The sequence below is a fragment of the Mizuhopecten yessoensis genome, unplaced genomic scaffold, assembly GCF_002113885.1.
Source record: "Mizuhopecten yessoensis strain PY_sf001 unplaced genomic scaffold, ASM211388v2 scaffold1779, whole genome shotgun sequence".
Classification (NCBI taxonomy): Eukaryota; Metazoa; Mollusca; class Bivalvia; order Pectinida; family Pectinidae; genus Mizuhopecten; species Mizuhopecten yessoensis.
Window position 1 is genome coordinate 432,497 of NW_018404217.1, and position 20,337 is coordinate 452,833.

A 20,337-nucleotide genomic window follows, 5' to 3' on the forward strand; every position below is an offset into this window, starting at 1 on the left:
AATGAGTATGCCATCGTTAATTGGAATGATGCTGTAGACATCTTGAGAACATGCCGAGAAGATAGTCCGAGATATTGGCCAAGACTTGTTGACTCGTGTCTTCAGTCTGCTGTTAGGTATTTCAGGGCCTTAAGGCCATGCTTGCGTGACAAATCTCTGTGAAACTCTCTCTTCAGGACCTTCAGACAACTGTAGCATATGAAAAGTGATACAGATTAGCATTTATAGTTTCAAAGAAGGCTATAAATTTAGGGTATTCAATGAGACTTTTTAATTGTACTTACCAAAAAATAATTGTACTTACCAAAAAATGATTGTACTTACCAAAAAATAATTGTACTTACCAAAAAATGATTGTACTTACCAAAAAATAATTGTACTTACCAAAAAATAATTGTACTTACCAAAAAATGCAAAGTGAAATGTAAAAAAAACCTGTTAACTGTTTGTGATACAAAACCATTGTTACTATTTTGAAAAGACAATTCCATGATATAAAGCCATTTTGTATGAAAGACTATAATTTGACCATTTCTAATATCATAATACTGTTTTACAGTTATAAATAGAAACATATACCAGATAGGCATCATTGAAAGATTGTAAAAAATACTCAAATTCCTGTTAATGAATAAATGTCTCTGTGAAACAGTATTAGATTATGTGTCCACTTACTGTCTGTATAAAGAGCTGGACCTAAATTTGGCAATGTCAAAACTTGGGGCATGGGGCATGTGTATGATGAAGGCATTGGGCAGCACAACAAACTCGTACCTAAAATAGACAATGATAAATGTTATAATTTGAATGGACAATAATAATAGCCACCCTATAATTGACAATGATAGCTGCCATACCCACAACAGACAATTTTGTCCAAGTTGTGTTGAAGAAGCTAAATCTTTAAAGAATTCTCTTTTTTTCTGGACAGATATTAACTAATTTATCTTATCTAACAAAAAAGTATCTCAATTCATCCTTAACATTGAGATCTATATTGAACAAAAAAAGAAACACACAATTTTTATATCAATATGAAGGGACAAGTCTACTCTTTACAATACTGTAGAAGAAGTCTGTGTTACGTCACTCATGTCATCAGTAGTTACTCAAAGTGGGATACCTGCGAAAAACAAAATGACACTTCAGTACCTGGTGTGGGCACCTTTTGCACGAATCCCTCCTCGGATTCTCATATGCATTGAATTCATGATAACATTTATTCGCCTTCAGGAAATGTTGTTCCATTCTTGTGTTAATGCTGCGATCAACTGGCATGGGCGCGGTTAGTTGGGGGGGTTTTGACGTTTCCTAATATGCCTGTCCAGCTCATCCCACAGATGCTCAACGGGAGACATGTCGGGGCTATATGGGGGCCATTCCAGAGGCTGAACATTGTTTGCCGTGAGAAAATCACGACAGACGCTGGTAACATGCGGTGGAGCATTGTCTTGCTGGAAAATTAGGTTATGACGTCTGAGAAGTGGAAGGACATGTGGTTGGAGGATCTGGTCTCTGTATCGAACGGCATTGAGGTTTTGATCCAGGACCACTAAGGGGGATTTTACTCCATGGAAGATGCCTCCCCAAACCATTACAGAAGCCCCACCGAATCTATTGCGTTCAACCACGCATGCGTCGGCGAAACGCTCACTGCGTCTGCGATATACCCTTTTTCTTCCGTCTGAGCAATACAGACAAAATCTAGACTCGTTGGTGAACATCACACGCCTCCATCGACGCATCCCAAACCTTTTGGGGCCAGGTCCGGCATCCAGTCAAGACGCACTTGCCGCCTCCGTGGTGTCAGAGGTGCCCCGACATAAGGTCGGCGCGCAATGATTCTCTCGGCACGCAAGCGGTTCCTGGCAGTTTGAGGACTTATGGGTCTGCCATGAGTACCTAAGTTATGCGACGCAGTCTCTACAGCAGTCTTGAATCTGTTACGCAAGTGCGACAATCGAATCGCCCTGTCTTGTCGTGCGGTCGTTACACGCGGACGACCGCTCCTGGGACGATCGGAAACTAACCCAGTAGCACGGAAACGTGTACAGAGACAGTTAATTATACACAGGCCAACACCAAACTGCCGTGGGACAGCAATTTGGCTATGACCATCCATCAACATCGCAATTGCTCTACCCCTCTGTATTTGCGTTAAGCATGGCATCTCAGTCAATGGCGAAATCAAAAAGCCAACGTGGAAAATTAATGTGGCTGAACTTAGAGTATCCGTTGAGATTATTTGTTTGAAAAACTCCGGCTTGGCTTGATCACGCCACGTGATTTGGACTAAAGAAGCTCACAAAGTCACACAATGACATCGTCACACATGGCTGATTTCAGGGTAGATTGTTGAGAAGGGAGATAGTTCTTGATGTCATACCTGACCAAATATTCCATTATTTCTTTACAGCTAAGGTGTACTGCAGGGGGGAACTTTGTGCGTTTCTTTTTTGTTCAGTATAGATATTGGAAAATACAGCAAATTCAATTTTAATTAAAACAAGCAATTCCGATTGATATGTCTCGCCTATGCCCTGCTTTGAACATCAATGAACATATCCGAGAAACTAACTTAAACGCAAAAACTTAATGTTGATGGAGATGATGACAAAGTCAATGGACCATGAAAGGTAGGCAGCATCCAGCATTTGATGCTTGGGTTGAGATGTACTACCTAATTGCTAAGATGCATCTATGGTCTAGGTTTGGTTGGTCTAGCACTTATACTTTCTGTGAAACTAACTTAAACGCAAAAGCAACACCTAAGTTCTGCTTCCACTTCGTGGCGGCGAGACAAAATAGTTTGAAAATATTAGAATTGTGTCGCACACTACCAAACATCCTGTAGCTATATTTTATGCATTTACTGGATTGTCGAGATGGAGGACTTTCAATGAAGATCTACAGAACACATCTCTGTTAACAAACAAGGTGGAGAATAGGAAGGGGAAAGCATCAAGTTCTGTATTTCCTTGATGTATAGTTTGGTGAACACAGCTGTTCATTATGGTAAAAAATCCTAAGCAGATGTGCCAGAAAAATCTTCGACTTTCTAGTGAAATTGTGAAGATACTTATTAAATATGCATGAGTTGTTGAGACTGGCAGCTCAGCCATAGGAATTTTATGACACCAATTAAACTACATCTGCACACAGAATTTGGTAAAAGTTTATCCGTTTATACGGGAGTTATAGCACAAAGACCAACCAAGCAATCGGAATGAGTATGCATATTAATCAATGAACAAATTTGGTAGAAACTGATAGACAGACTGATGCACTTAAATTAACATCCCAGGGTCATTTTCTCTAAATGCATGGACAATAATCGGTGCACATGAGTAGAGTCTTAATTACACTTACCCTAGCAGGTCCAGCTCCATGGTGTGGGAAACTTTGTTCCATCCAAACCCGACAAATCTCTGGTCAAACATAGGTACATCCTTACCGACCACTATATAGGGCTCAAAGTCGGCCTCCCAGCTAACCTATAAACAGAAACAGAAATCAAACTATATAGAGGTCAAGGTTATCCTAAATACTATATAGGGCTCGAAGTCTGCCGCCAAGCTAACCTATTAACACAAACAGAAATCAAACTATATAGAGGTCAAGGTTGTCCTAAATACTATATAGGGCTCGAAGTCTGCCTCCCAGCTAACCTATCAACACAAACAGAAATCAAACTATATAGAGGTCAAGGCTATCCTAAATTCTATATAGGGCTCGAAGTCTGCCTCCCAGCTAACCTATAAACACAAACAGAAATCAAACTATATAGAGGTCAATATATTATTGTTTATAAACTTAAACTATACAAACATCCTACTAAATAGGGTGTTAACCTATCGTATATAGGTCTTTTATTAAACAGTCTACCTACCATATAGGATTCTACCTACCATATAGAATGTCTACCTACTGTATAGGATGTCTACCTACCGTATAGGGTGTCTACCTGCCGTATAGGGTGTCTACCTACCGTAAAGGGTGTCTACCTACTAAATAGGGTGCTAACCTATCGTATAGGGTGTCTTATATTAAACAGTCTACCTACCATATAGGATGTCTATCTACTGTATAGGATGTCTACCTACCGTATAGGGTGTCTCCCTGCCGTATAGGGTGTCTACCTACCGTAAAGGATGTCTTCCTACGGTATAGGGTGTCTACCTACTAAATAGGGTGCTAACCTATCGTATAGGGTGTCTTATATTAAACAGTCTACCTACCATATAGGATGTCTATCTACTGTATAGGATGTCTACCTACCGTATAGGGTGTCTACCTGCCGTATAGGGTGTCTACCTACCGTATAGGGTGTTGTTGCTGTTCTCCATTTGGCATAATTGGTAGGGAAGTGACCTTTAGGCCACACATGAAACCTGTAACATCAAGTGATATGGTTATTAACAGTAATAAAGACAGTTTTAATGGTTGAGACATTTTTTATCTGAAAGATATGGTTAAACAAGTTGTTTGATGCTGTTTCGTAGGAATTCTCGGCAAAGACTATAAAGGCCTGCATTAATCAACAGTAAGGGTCCTGTCAGGGTCAATATGCTAAGGGTTTATATCAATTTGTAACACGATGAGATCCTTTGATAAGTTTTAGAAAAGAAAAAGATTAGATTGAAAAAAACGAAAGAGAAAATTTAAACCAAATAAAAAAAAAAAAAATTAGAGGACCTGCATTAATGCAATATACATCTTTACAATACAAGGAGTGTAAACTACTGGGAAAAAGACAACTTTCTAGACTATTAGAATCTGAAACAAACATACACACAGACACAAAGCTGGACAGAGAGTGTGATTACCTGAATGTATATAGGTCACCCATGTCAAGACTAGACAAGAGTTCCGCCTTGGACTTCGGGAAGTCGATTCTGTATCGAGGTGTCTCAAAAGCAGGAACTATCAATGCCTGAATACAATTTTACACTACCCAATAAGAGAAAGTTTTAAAACGACATTTAAGATTAACAAAATATTTCATCTTATTCAGAAAAGGATGAATTATATGTTGAAAAAAACACTATAGTTGATGTTTTTTTCTGGATTCAGTCTGTCTCATATTTGTTATTACTTCATGTATGGCAAGTTAATTCAGAGTTTAATTAAGGTCACTTTTTTCCTTTTTAACAGTTAAATATTGAATTATCTACATTACCCTTAGGAAATAAACTAATGAATTACAAATTTCTCTCGGTTACTGCAGAGATCAGCCTAGACAAGGTTTAAAGTATCAAGTACCATTTTCCACAGCCTTTAGCTTCTTAATCAAGTCCCAAAATATGTGTAAGATAGATGCTTCACCTTTTTAGTGTTTGCCAAATCCATTGTTGCAGCTGTCCTCTTCAGGTTTTCATATAGGTTGTGTACAGGAAGGAAGTCAATGTCCGATAGGAACACATAGGGTGTGCGCACCTGCTTCAGGGCCACATTCCGCAGGTAGTTAACAGGGTAGTATTGCTACAGAGCATAGAAATATAAACTGTTCATGTAAACAAATCTAAAAACTTACGAAATAAATGGATAATTTACAAAGAAAAAGGAAAATCTAAATAAGAAACAGCATTGCAGCATATTTGTTGAGAAAAAAACATGGCTCTGATCTAAACCTTATCTTCAGTATAATTGTTTAAGATTACATTATATATCAGGCTACAGTTTGGCATCCCGGTTATATTAGACACAGCAAATCCAATCATTCGAGTCCCTAATCATATTGGACATTGCATGGTGACCTAAAAGCCAGGTGTTTGTATAGTCAGGTTTCACTGAAGTTAATATACAGCATCGTTTATGATATTCTTAACATTCTGTTAAAGTCAATCAAAATTAAATTACTTAATATGTCCCTTTTTGTGGGAGCATAGTGGGTCTGAGATACTTCTATAAGTCAGTATTTAAGATTCTACCAAGCCTAGAGCTCACACTGAATATTGTCTGAAGGCTTATAAGATCAGGGCCCATATTCATGAAACCGCTCTCATGCTCAAGCATGGATTCTGTGCTCAAGCCAGCTTTCTTGTAACCCACCAAAATCATGTCAACCATCAAAAAGTCAAATTTAAATATTGAAAACAGTATTTGGCTTCTAGATTCTTCAATTTTTAACAAATCTTTAACAAAAAATGATTTTTTAAATAATTTATAACTGGAACAAGAAATAAGACTTGAGCACAAAATTCAGACTTGAGCATGAGAACGGTTTCATGAATACGGGCCCAGTTTCTATTGTAAAACATGTACAGCCTCACAACCTACCCCATCCCTGAACACCACATGGTAGCCAATGTTTTTTCTCTTCATCAGGATCTCCGAGCCCTGGGCATATCTAAGGAACTGCTGGGCCTCGGCGTCAGAGATGTACAGAGCCAGACTAATGGGGCCCTCCCAGTGTTTACAGATAGTCTCCAGCATCTGTAGTCGGTCCATGCTTAGCTGTGTGACCAAAGTCACATCATGCTCAAGGGGCTCATACTCATAGTCGATGTAGTACAGGTGAGTGCGATGGACAATGACCCGTTCTCGGCTAAAGTCATAACATTCGTCATCTTCACTGATCTGGTTCAGCTGGGAAAACATAAACATTGAAAGAAAACACGGACTTTTAATATTTTTTTTAAAATGACCAATTGTCTTTTGGATCTCAAATGTGTCATAGATACTAGAAAGCATATGGTATGTAATGAACAAGATTCATATTGATGTTTCTCATTTAGATCAGCTTTAGCTAAGTCATCATCAATACAGCCATGCAGGGATTCAAACCCTGGACTACCCATCACAGTACAGTCCCTCTTAACCAACTGAACTACTTGATCAGCTATTTCCAATACAGTTATGTCAAAAACAAAACTAAGGGGAGGTAACTGTTTGTTTAAAAAAAAAGTACAGTGACATTTTCTAAAGTTTTGTCTGAAGTGAGTCGTTAACCATTAAGATCATAACCACCTGTTCCTGCATTGGGTTCACTGCACCAGTTGTTCCACAGCCAAACAATCTGTTCCGTAACAAATTGGCATCATATTCTTGAAAGGTCAGGTATAGATTACGGAAAAATTCCACATGTTTGTTCTTCACTTTCAATTTCTTAGGTGAGTTCCAATGAATGATCTACAATTTTGAAAATATATTATATTTATATCATAAACAGGATTTAATATATCCAATTCAAATTACTTAATTACATATATTAAATGCATTATACTAATATAAACGTCATTGATTTTATGAGCACATATAAATGCAAACAGTATGTGAATCAAACCTTTGTGGTTGATTTCAGAGCTTTGATACACATATACTTTTATTTATTTCAGATGCACTAGTTATTTCAATAAACTTAATTTCTGCTACATATATAGTCATACATGGACTGACCATTGTACTTTCCCCTGAGGTCAGAAATGTGTCTGTAGCACTGCTGTCTGTAAAGTTTCTCAATGAATTGCATGTTCCACAGATAACAAACAAATTACCTTGAGGTCTGAAATATCACTGTAACACTGTTCCCTGCGTGTGTTGTCACTGAGCTGGACGTTCATGGATCAGAGTAACTTACCTTGAGGTCTGAAATATCCCTGTAACACTGTTCCCTGCATGTGTTGTCACTGAGCTGGACGTTCATGGATCAGAGTAACTTACCTTGAGGTCTGAAATAACACTGTAACACTGTTCACTGCGTGTGTTGTCACTGAGCTGGACGTTCATGGATCACAGTTACTTACCTTGAGGTCTGAAATATCACTGTAACACTGTTCACTGCGTGTGTTGTCACTGAGCTGGACGTTCATGGATCACAGTTACTTACCTTGAGGTCTGAAATATCACTGTAACAATGTTCCCTGCGTGGGTTGTCACTGAGCTGGACGTTCATGGATCAGAGTAACTTTCCTTGAGGTCTGAAATATCACTGTAACACTGTTCCCTGCATGTGTTGTCACTGAGCTGGACGTTCATGGATCACAGTTACTTACCTTGAGGTCTGAAATATCACTGTAACACTGTTCCCTGCATGTGTTGTCACTGAGATGGACGTTCATGGATCAGAGTAACTTACCTTGAGGTCTGAAATATCACTGTACCCCTGTTCCCTGCGTGTGTTGTCACTGAGCTGGACGTTCATGGATCACAGTTACTTACCTTGAGGTCTGAAATATCACTGTAACACTGTTCACTGCGTGTGTTGTCACTGAGCTGGACGTTCATGGATCACAGTTACTTACCTTGAGGTCTGAAATATCACTGTAACAATGTTCCCTGCGTGGGTTGTCACTGAGCTGGACGTTCATGGATCAGAGCAACTTACCTTGAGGTCTGAAATATCACTGTAACACTGTTCACTGCGTGTGTTGTCACTGAGCTGGAAGTTCATGGATCACAGTTACTTACCTTGAGGTCTGAAATATCACTGTAACAATGTTCCCTGCGTGGGTTGTCACTGAGCTGGACGTTCATGGATCAGAGTAACTTACCTTGAGGTCTGAAATAACACTGTAACACTGTTCACTGCGTGTGTTGTCACTGAGCTGGACGTTCATGGATCAGAGTAACTTACCTTGAGGTCTGAAATATCACTGTAACACCGTTCACTGCGTGTGTTGTCGCTAAGCTGGACGTTCCACTGACAGGGTAGGTGATACAAGAGGTACTGGTTCTGCTTGAGGACTGTGTTGAATATGTCCTGTCAACACATTCATAGGAGAGTTTTCATACCAAAATTTCTTTCCCGTCTTACTTTATTTAACTCTTTACTGTAAACAGGTAAACTTTCATTAGTCAAACTTTCACTCTTAACTAGTATAATTGGTTTTAGCCTAGTTCAATCAATTATAGTATTTGCTGTTATACTAAATTTACCCTCATTACTGAGGATTAAAAAAGGTGAAAAATTATTCTGCGGCAATTTTTTATTGATTGTAATATTGTCTCAAGTATATTTACGAGTACTGAGACAGTCCAATGGCTAAGTGTTGGTGGTTGTGAGACCCACAGTTGATGAGTATTTAGGTACCGATAGTCGTGTGTAAAGTGAGTATTGGTAGTTTGTATAACATACTTAGACATAAAAAGATGGAGTGTGTGAGTATTGGTGGTTTATGATGAGTATGACTTTGACTGAGACAAGTACCAGTTATACAGTATACATACCTGGTCAGCTAGAGATGTGTAGTGCATCGTCTGGAGTTCCTTCTCAGCCACTGACCGCCACATATTGGTCCAGTCCAGCTGTCGAAGGATGTGTAGATCAAGCAGTATCACTCCTGTGTTGAACCCACGTCCCTAGTACATAATGACACAACAGATGTTTTAAAATAAAACCACCATCCACTGTAGTACACAGAGAAAGTCTTCAGTGGAACCGCAATCTACAGAACAAGGATACACAATACAAAGGAGTTTGTTCAGTCTGACATAGATTGAGTAGTGTAAGTCCTGTAGCAGAAACTCCCCAACTCTTGGTAAATACATGTACAGTACAGTTCAGAATAAGACGGTGATCCTGATTTATAATAGAGTAGTACTTGTAGTTCCAGTGTCATAAACAACAAAGTGATATCACTGTGACAGTAACTCATTCACCCCTGAAATATCATAATGAACTATTTCAACCATTGAATTGGACAAATTCATATGTGTCTTCAAGGGTGAATGAGTTAGATTGTCTAAATCTAACTAGCTATGACGTTGCATTGTCTTGGCTAAATTAACTTCTAATCTTTAACCATGTGTCAATGTTTTCTCCGTAGGTAAATTATTACTGCCATCTGCAGACATTATAAACAGACTGTTTTGGTATTACAGCTTACCAGAGCTGGCCAGGGTCGATGGTTCCTCCATAGCTTCCCTAGGTACCAGTCGCTCTGGTTCTCTACCAAACCTATAGCCTACAATGTAGCAATGTATCACTGTAATCAATGCAATACTGAAATATTACTTTTGTCTTAAATTATATAATCTAAACACAAATTAACCTGGAATCTGTCAAGATAAATCAGCCTGTCACAACAAATACTATAAGTTACACCAGAGCTTTGTCCTACTGTATGGAGTCTGACATAAATCAATGAGAACTTAAGTACAGTGTGTGTGTGGTCATGTGACTGACTAAGAGGCATACCTGATGAAAAATGTATCCCAACATGCATCAGTGTAATCAATTTATAACAAGGAGGAAGGATTCTGTACTCATATTTACATCATTACTCTTTTCAAACATTACAACTATGGATATATCTGATTTGAAAATATTAGAATTTGTTACATGCAGAATTTTAAAACATTATTATTTGGTCTTAAAGTTTTGCTTCGGTTCCAAAAAATGTTTACATTACATTGAATGTTTTAGCATTACTGCTTTGTATACCTTTTTGCCTTTTAAAACCTGGAATATTTTCCAAAGTTCTGCTATATCTGTGGCAAAAGTTACATCTGTATCCAAAACTATGACCTGGAAAATAAAAACCTTCACATCAGTATCTATAGATATGGATCAATTGTTAAAAAAAAAGAGAGACCCAATAATACAAATCTAATGAATTAATAAATAAATCCACATGCCATGGGTCTTTTGGTGAGTCAATTTACAAAACAAATCATATTAAATCATCAATTTTTCAAGTGTGTAAGCATGAGAAAAAACCTGTTTGATTTATTATTTGAGAATGTACTACCTTTTGGAAGTTATCCCGATGATACCTGTTATTCCTGTAATGCCATTGTAACCAATCTAATCTAGATTTCACAAATATTTTGTATACTATTTTTACAAAACCCAGTAAAACTTCACATGTAAGGATTAAGCATTACCACAACTACACCAAACAGTTATGATGAACAAGAAAATGTTTGGAGAACATACAAATGCTTTTCCTTTCATTTTGATGGAAATGATCCTAAAAGTAAACTCTAAACCGAGGAATGAAGCTAAATGCATATTGCAACCAAGGTCAATGAAAATATAGAAAACAGTGACCTACCTAATATATTGATGTCATATACCTCAAGTTTTCAACATATAACACACGAAGTTGATCAATGTTTGACTTTCAGTATTAAAGTAATGGAGCTGAACATAAAATCTAACCAAAATACAGCATGGACAGATGGACTGACAGAAAAGGTAACCACCTCCAGCCACAATACTGTGAGGGGCATAACATGAATAATTTCAGTATTCTAGGCCTGGCTCCTACCTTGTGTAGACTTTGAGGTAGTGTTTTAGGAAGTGTGAGCTTCATCAACCCAAACACACCAGAGTAGTGCTTGTTCTGTATCCAGGACACATCATTCTGCACAACCAAGTAATTCACCCATAAATACATTGTCTGTACATCAAATTGTTGTATATTCATCTTTTATACCATCTCATTAAACGCTAGGATGGAAAGAAGGAAAATAGAAGTTTCCAACATTTCAAACACGTAAAGAAAACTTTGAACCATGTTTTGAACACCATAAAAGTATGCATGCATAATACTCTAATAATAAGCAGAGTTTACTGTACTAATGGAATCACTGCAGACCATTTACACATACCTCAACACTGCTGGTAGGGTAAAAACTCACTTCAACTACAAAACGAATAGGTTCATACTTCACAATCATTCTTAACAGACATTTATCTTAACTACACATCTAATCAACAGCACAACTTTGTTTAAATCTGATAGAAAAACTGATATTAGCATGCCACAGTATGTTTGATATATCAACCTGAGATAAACACCATTTTTTTTTTTTTTTTTTTTTTTTTTATTTACAAAAACCTATATAACTTTCAGTTCCAAATTAAATATCACGAAGCTAACAGAAAATGTTTTTTTAACAGTAATACACATTGTGTTAAAAATGTATTGCTAAATCATAATTGAAGTTAATTATACATCTTCTTATCCATGAACCAATGAACCAAAGTGCTGCTGATTATCTGTGAAATACCTTCCATGAAAGTTAGTCACTAGACCAATCTGCTACACACAAATATCATCATACCTTCAGCTACATCCCACGTCTCAAACAGATACAGCAGGATGAGTTGGGCGATGTTGTCCGAGATGAAATGGAAGTGAAGAGGATTCTTGCGATAGAACAGGACACTTTTTATTAACGTCACGACCTGTCGTGTGGCATTGTTCTTCGCACAAACGATAGCAACATGGATAACCTGCAAGGGACATAATGAAAATGATCTTCTACCTGAGGGTCCCTGGTATATTCTTTAGCATATTTTGATCCAAAAACAGTGTTAGCACAACCCCTGTATCATGTAGGGCAAATTGTAGTCTAACCCAAAGATGTGCCATATGACTACCAACATGTTACTTAGTTACAATTAAAACCAAAAGGTCCAATTCACCCCACTGTGTCTGCTGGTTTACATATGATACCTGTCATACACACCCATAAGACGACTGGCTGACATGATATATCCCTACACTATATACATAATTATAAACTTTATTTATTTTACATTAATTACGAAACAAATTTTATCAATTTATATTATCCACTCTTGAATGCCCAGATGGTAGTGAACAAGGGATTTTAGGGAGAAAACCAGAGTACCTGGAGAAAACCAATGTGGTCAGACAGGTGACCTAACTACCTTACCAAGTCCTATTGGGGTTTGGTTTTTGTTTTACTTTGTATAACGCCCTATTAACAGCCAAGGTCATTTAAGGGCATGCCCAGTGTATGTTGTGGATCAGGATGCGTGCATGCGAGTATGTGTGCTGGAGACAGGGTATCTTGATCTCCTGATAGAGCAGATCTGATGCTGACTTTACAGTGCTATCTCACTGAAATATCATGTCGAAGGCCCCCAGCACAGCGATCTGCCCAGTCACTTATTCTGACAACGGGTGAACCAGTTGTTTCAATTACCCTTAATGCTGAGGGTTAAGCAGGGAATAACAACTGCCATATTTAAGGACTTTGGCATGTCCCGGCCAGGGGTCAAAACCCATTGCCTTCCTCACCTTGGCAAATGCTCAATAATAAAACCAAAAGTGAGGTATTGCCAAGCAAGGCACTAGGAAATAAAAGGTAGTTATAAGTAGAGAGAAATATAAAGATCCACACTATTGCAATTGGTGCAGCAGATTTATTTTGGTCACTGTTGTGTCCCTAAGTAGAGGGCACAAAAGCAAATCCCCAATTCTGCAGGGAGTTCCCACATTTCCCACACGAAACATGCAGTGAGTAACAGTAGGTGTATTCTTTTCTCGATCCCCCACCTGCAGGGGTGTCCTATTGGGGAATCAAACCCAGGCGGTCTTGGTAAATAGTGAATGTGTTGTTATCCACTGTGTGACCCGACTCTTCAATACATGCATAGAGAGGATACGTGATACATTACCTCACACTTGGGTATCTCTGGCTGAGGGTTCTTACAGCGTACTCTAGTGGTGTTACTAGTCCCACTGTCATTCTGGGCCGCCAAACTCATCTGTAAGCTCAGCAGCTGACTCCTGGTTTGGCTATAAACACAGAACAAAACATCTTGTTATAAGACAACAAAACGACCCTTAAATGTTGTATAGTTTTACACGCTTCACAAGAAATGTCATCAGGATGTGGCAGACTAATACTTCCGTCCCACCTTAGCCAAGAAATGGAGGAATAGTTTCCAGAATATCTTAAAACAAAGGGGCATAACTCCAGGTAACTACAAATCAATTTTACATTCCATTGATGTAAGGACTCTGTGCACCAAGTACCATTTAAACTGGTGCCATACTTTGAGAGGAGTGACTTAAACTACCATTTTTAAAAAAAGGGGCTTAACTCCTTAATTTTTGTAGGTAACTCTTATACTTGATCCACATCCACTCAATGTGTTATGTGTACCAAGTATCCTTTAAATTGGTCGAGTACTTATGATGGAATAGTGCGCAAAAAATGTTCCATAAATTGTACAGGAGACTCCAACTACACTATAGTTTATTCATAGCCCATCAATGTAGGTTTTACATGTTTCAATGAAGTATCATTCAAATCAGTGCAGTGCTTTGGGAGGATTGGTGTGAACAATACTTTTAGGGGGAAACTTGAATCTATATACATTGTACATGTACTTAATTCACATTCCCTCCAGATAATGGTTCTGTGTACCAAGTATCAAGGAAATCAGTACAGCACTTTAGGAGGAGGAGTAAGACAGACTGACAGACAGACAGACAGACCTGATTCCAGTATACCCCAACTTTGCTGCAGTGGATATCATTAAGTATTGTAGTTTCTTGGCAATGAGGACTTATTTTGGACTTCTTGATCACATATCACATTTCAGCCATTATTAACCTGATGATCAAGCCAATCCATACTTACACTAGTTTTTCTATTGTTCTGTAATAGGCCCACCCACATACTTCGAGTCAGTCCCTTGGGCATAATGCAGGATAAATGCTGTCACACATCTTAACCATTTGACATTAAAATAACCAGTATGTGAACTTGTAATCCAAAATAACATGACCATGGAAAGTTTTACTTAGACTCCCATTAAATTTGTAAAACCTGTTAACTTGCAAGTGACCACATTTAAACACCTATGTAAACATATGACTTTAAGCAGAGATGGTGTTCAGGGAAGACCCCATTTTAAACCATAACTTAACCTATTGTAATTACCCTATCACCTCTTTGATTTCCATCCTTTATGGCTTTGCAACCCCCGCTATATATACCTGAGCTCTTTGTTTACAGCCTTGTTTTCCTTGTCCAGTTCCCGTAACATCTGTGAAAACCGGGACTCGACCTGATGGATGTCCAGTGTATTCATCTGTGATGGTGATATATCTGAGAAGAAAACAAATACTCTCCTCATTACATATACTGTGTGCTGTCTAAACCAAACACACCTGGACCACAAACTTTGGTCAGTTTGCACAGTTTTCCAGATTCTAGAGAGTCTATGTGATATCCATAGTCATTGTCTCAGCCCAATTCCTTGTTGAGTTAGACAAAAATCTGGATTCGACCGAGCCAGGTCTAGCCGTAGTGTACTGTATGCGGTCCAGAAAAGTTAAAGTCTCCTAGGGCAAGATATGACTTGTCTCGTTGATAGGGAATTACCTTCCAACTATACACATGAATACCAGTCCAGAGTCAAAGAATTAACCCTCTTGAATAGTGTGAAACCCATCAATTTCATTTTGCTGATTTCAAGAAAATACAACAGATTTTTGCAGCATCTTCAGAAAATAAGAACACCTCTTGACATTAGGCATTACTAGTATATTTTGTATTTGTTTTGGATCATAACACACACACACGCAAATTAATGCTAAAATATGATTGCGCTGAAATAAGTACATCTATAATAGGTAGTGAAGAAGATCTGCCTATTATATCAGTTGCCAAACCAAGGAAAATGTATTTACTTTTCAAACTATGACCCATGTAATACCATATTTTGTTACACAGAGCTTACCATCTGAGGAGAAGGCTAAATAGACCAGGAGGCCAGTTGGGAATGCCCCTATCACCACCAACAGTATCAGGTTCCGTCTTTTGACTCGAATCATCCCTACAACCAAATTGATTGTTGTCATTACATAAACACCAAGAGGATACAAACAGCAATGGATTATTTGTTCTGATAAATGCTACGATCATATATTCCTTAGAGGTGGCTGGGCAAGTGGGATTGTAATCAGAAAATAAAATTGTCACAAGTCTTTGGAATCCAGGGCCCGTATTCATGAAACCGTTCTCATGCTCAAGCATGGATTCTGTGCTCAAACCAACTTTCTTGTAACTCGCTTAAATCATGTCAAACGATTAAAAAGTCCATTCTAAACATTGAAAACAGTATTTGTCTTCAAGTCTCTTCAAAATGTTTCCAAATCATTGACAAAACAAGATCTATTTATTAAGTTATAACAAGAACAAGAAATTAGGTTTGAGCACAGAATCCATGCTTGAGCATGAGAACGGTTTCCGGAATACGGGCCCTGGAGTATTTTTTATTATATTGTTTAGAACAGTGACTGAATGTGTCCCTAGCTCCTAATGCTCTGAAATAAAGGCTACATTCGCGTATCCCGGTTGAAACGGTACGTGTGGCGCAGAAATTTTCCACGATAAAGGAACACACTTGGACTGTTCTATAAGCAGAGAGCTAAAAATCCACAGTTTCGGAGAATAAAAAACAATGTATCAAGAATATTATGCCCTTCTCTCGCGCGTCCACTAAATTACATAACGGATCTTAAAAATTACTTGTGACTTGACATTGTTTAAGAAAGAAATAACGCAAATTGGCAATAGTCAGCATTTTAGTTTCGGTCAGGTACGTCTGGACCCCTCAATCTACACGTACCAAATTTTCCTGAGGTCAGCCTCGGTCCAAATCTGTACCTGTTGTTTTCTTTACAGGTTCAACCGGTTCAACCGTTTCAACCGGATACGCGAATGTAGCCCTATTATATGAACAAATTATAACAATATGACGGTGGACAATCAATAATTTCTTAGGGTAACGTTTAAATAAACAAAATTTCCATGCATAAAATAACAGTATTTTAAGACCACGTCTAGAGGTCTGACATTAAATACCCAAGACACTAGAAGTCGAACCTGTGTCAACCCATACACTCAGGTCAAAACACTGCCAACAATGTAAAGTTGAAATTATAATAAAGGGATTTAAAAAGACTAAATCTGATGAAAAGGATTTCTTTTTAACCAGAACTCATACACACATGATCAATATGAATTGTTAACCAAAAAGAACTTTTTCGGGTTGGAGGATGGTGATCATGAGATTATTATTGTAGAATATATATCATTTCAACTTCAGTGTGATCAAGTTACTCTAGATCATGCTATAAAATTAGTAAGTTAGGCTCATCAGTGTAGTACCACAGAATTAGATTAGTACTGATATGTCTCAGAATACTAACAGACATCTCTTTGTGACTGTATATAGTTTTTTCGCTTGAAATGCAATTATTAAAGTCTCATATCACTGAAATGTGAACTATCACAAGTACTTTGACCAAACTAAATATAATCTATAACTTTGAAATTCATACCTGCTTTTTGTCCCTTGACCAGTAAAAGTCAGGCATCGATCCAGTTATATGAAAACAGGAACTGACATCCTGGCTGTCCACTCTGAAATCACGTCAAATTACATTTTAATATAGAAACATTGATTTCTAATCAAATTCCTGTGGATTAAGAAACTCTTGATAGCTTAGAGTCAATACAAGCACAGCATGATGATCTTCAAATAATTTCTTTTCAGGACAGTAAATGAAAAAGAACACGGGCTGAATCTAACATTTGTAGATGTAATACAATGTCAGAACAGTGTAGGATTTGCAATGCCCAAGTCCCAAGGTCGACCACTGATCTGTTGTTTTTTTGTTTTTTGCTGAATTTTCTTTATAAAGTACTCAAATAAAAAAATATTGTTCCGTAAAATTCCTCAAAGATGTCATAGATATGGATATGAATACTTTTGTATAAAATTACTTACACTAATATTTCATAATACTGTAAAATATGATTTATTAGTATAAGGGGTTCCGGGTTGTTTCGCCCGAAGTCCTGTTCGCCCTAGGTTGTTTCGCCCTAAGTCCTGTTCGCCCTAGGTTGTTTCGCCCTAAGTCCTGTTCGCCCTAGGTTGGTTCGCGCTAGGTTGAAACGTTTCGCCCTAAAACCAAAAAAATAGGGCGAAACATTGTTCGGTATTTTCTTTCAATTTTAGTAGTTTTAAGTCACAAACAATTAAAAAATTATTTAGAAAGAAATGTGTTTGTGTTGTTTTTTATGGGCGGCCGTTTTAGGATAAAATACCTAAACGACTTCAGTGCAAAAAGACAAAATGGCCATTACTGGTAAGTGTAAAAGTTTTCCACTTAAGTGTAAAAAAAACCAAAAAAACAGAGAGGTTCCCGCAAGAAAATCACCCTCCAAAGTCATTTTCGAATGTTCCAACATTATGTGAAATTTCCTGAGGTCAGCCTCGGTTCAGATCTGTACGTACCTGACGTTTTCTTTACAGGTTCAACCGTTTCAACCGGATACGCGAATGTACCCTAACAACAATATAGAAAGTTATCAATAAGTTTAGTTGATATATTTAAATATCAATTATTATATAAGCGTATAAATTAACAAAATAGTCTTAGGGCAAAACAACCTTAAGGGCGAAACAACCCTTAGCGTGAAGGGGATTTAGGGCAAAACCAGTTACCATATAAGGAGTGCAATATCCAGTGATGTACGATATGTAAACAGATAATATCATATATATATATATTCTACAGCCCAATTATTTATGATCACAGTGATGTGCGAAACCTAAATATATCACATATACTCCAAACCTGAGCACCTGTGGTTAGGCTTAACATAGATCGGATGAGCACTTATATTAGTTTCGTCAGAACTGTTCTGACTTTATTCCAAATTTAAGAGATATACTGTGTCAGTGGCGGATCTAAAGGGTTTTTTTAGGCTTCAGGAAACCTCCCTACCCTGCTAGTTTTCTTTAAAAATCATGTATTTTCACTGTTTTCCTCAATGAGAGATATACTGTGACAGTGTGATCCTTATATGACATCCGTATGTAAACATATGTGTAGTATGTATATACACTGTACATGCATTTGTATCAAACCCTAGGCTAGCTGCGATAATATAGCTTCTGACGACGAGACATTTTTTTTTATATATTGCTGGGCAGAGGAGGCTGGCTATTATGAGTACAAACAGACACTGGTGACGTTTCGGTCAGATTTAAACTATATATATAATCGTATTAAAATATCATATGAAATTTGTATAACTACTAGTTATTCAGTCGGTCCCAGGATTTTCAACATGACCATCTGAAAAGTTTAAGGTGATAAACGTGATTGTCCCCTGTGTTGACAAAAGTTGGAAATCTCCTGGAAAAGAGGTAAAAAAAGGTTGTATAAAGACACCTAAATAAAGCGCGGAAATATATTATGTACCTTTGGGATAGCATACCAATGATTGTATTCGTCCATTAGTTACAGTGAAGGGCATTTTAAAATAACCACAATTATAATATATTATCGAGGTAAGATCAATGATTAAATGATATCTCTTTAAAATAGACATAGAAAAGCTATCCTACCTTTTTTGGCAGCAACATCTAAGCAGAGTTGTCGTTCCTTACAATCACTTACCTTACATGAGTGGTAAGTCAGTTAGTGTGGTGAATGACAGCTCTGGTAACGATTGTACATATGAATGGTATACCTGGCTATCTTAGAAACAAACTTGACTGTTTTATACAATTTCATACAAACAATGTAATTTATCAAGCTGTGTCACAATGTGCTATATGGAATTCTTTACGTTAATTATTACTTCTACAGGAAGTAGCCGATAAAACGGAAACTAGACTGTGGTTGTTTGTCAGAACTCTGACCCAAAGAAGAGACCGGAAATATATTGCAGCATTCACTAGTCTCAAATAACATAAAGAAACGATCGCGTCGGATTTTGATACCAAAATGTGGACAAAACGTCATGTTTTCCACAAGATACTAGGCACACTCGATTCAAAAGGACCGGTGATTTTGTAGGAAAACTCAGACCAGGGGTTTGTGAACTTTATCTGATCATTGAAAAATAATAATAAAAAATAATAAAAGACTTTATTTCAGGTACGGAGTCCAATTAAGGATTATTCAAAATTGCTTTATTTACTGCTTTGAATGTGGATATGTATTTCAAACAAAAACAAAACTTTCTAACTGTATATGTATATTATTTGATTTGTACATACCCATCAAGATCATGCGGTATAATTTTAAAATAAAGAAAAAGTACAGCGTCTAGACATGACTTTTTCAGCAAGCACTTTCCACTCATTTGGTATAGAACAAGTTTAGAAGGTGGGGGGNGGGGTACAAGATACAAGATACAAAAAACTTTATTTAACGTCGCATATATCAAACAGAGAAACACCAGCGCTGTAGCGCTATTTTTGCGACAAACATGATAAAAAAGCAAACAGAAAACAACAAATCAAGCTATACACTATCACAGAAAGCTAGCCCATAATCAGTGAGTAAAACATACAATAACATAGCAGCATATAAATAGATATCACAGGCACTAAATTTAAAGTGCTATACTAAAATATGATGTAAAGTGATAATAGTGAAACAGCTGCATATCACACAGGTGTTGCTATATAATAGGAGGGTTAAAACACTTCAAGTGTAATGTACATACATGCTTATATAGCAAAAGAGTAAAAATTTACATAATATACACTAATATAGTGTAAATTGAAATAGGACGACAAGGTCTAGTAAGTAAAAG

At 37.4% G+C, this 20,337-nt stretch overlaps 1 protein-coding gene across 1 annotated transcript; it reads right to left on the reverse strand.

The window, feature by feature from the left end:
* Positions 1–82: 82 nt before the first annotated feature.
* LOC110440895 (LARGE xylosyl- and glucuronyltransferase 1-like) lies at positions 83–18,913 on the reverse strand. The gene is made up of 20 exons (XM_021484016.1): positions 18,828–18,913; positions 17,061–17,142; positions 15,455–15,550; positions 14,709–14,820; positions 13,379–13,499; positions 12,013–12,184; positions 11,557–11,591; positions 11,214–11,309; positions 10,385–10,468; positions 9,828–9,905; positions 9,169–9,300; positions 8,576–8,701; positions 6,970–7,131; positions 6,280–6,588; positions 5,326–5,481; positions 4,827–4,933; positions 4,319–4,391; positions 3,370–3,494; positions 676–774; positions 83–189 (listed from the first exon to the last, which is right to left on the reverse strand). The coding sequence occupies exons 3-20, from the start codon at positions 15,546–15,548 to the stop codon at positions 102–104; spliced, it is 2,169 nt and encodes a 722-aa protein (XP_021339691.1). The 5' UTR covers positions 15,549–15,550; positions 17,061–17,142; positions 18,828–18,913; the 3' UTR covers positions 83–101.
* Between the last annotated feature and the right edge of the window lie 1,424 nt (positions 18,914–20,337).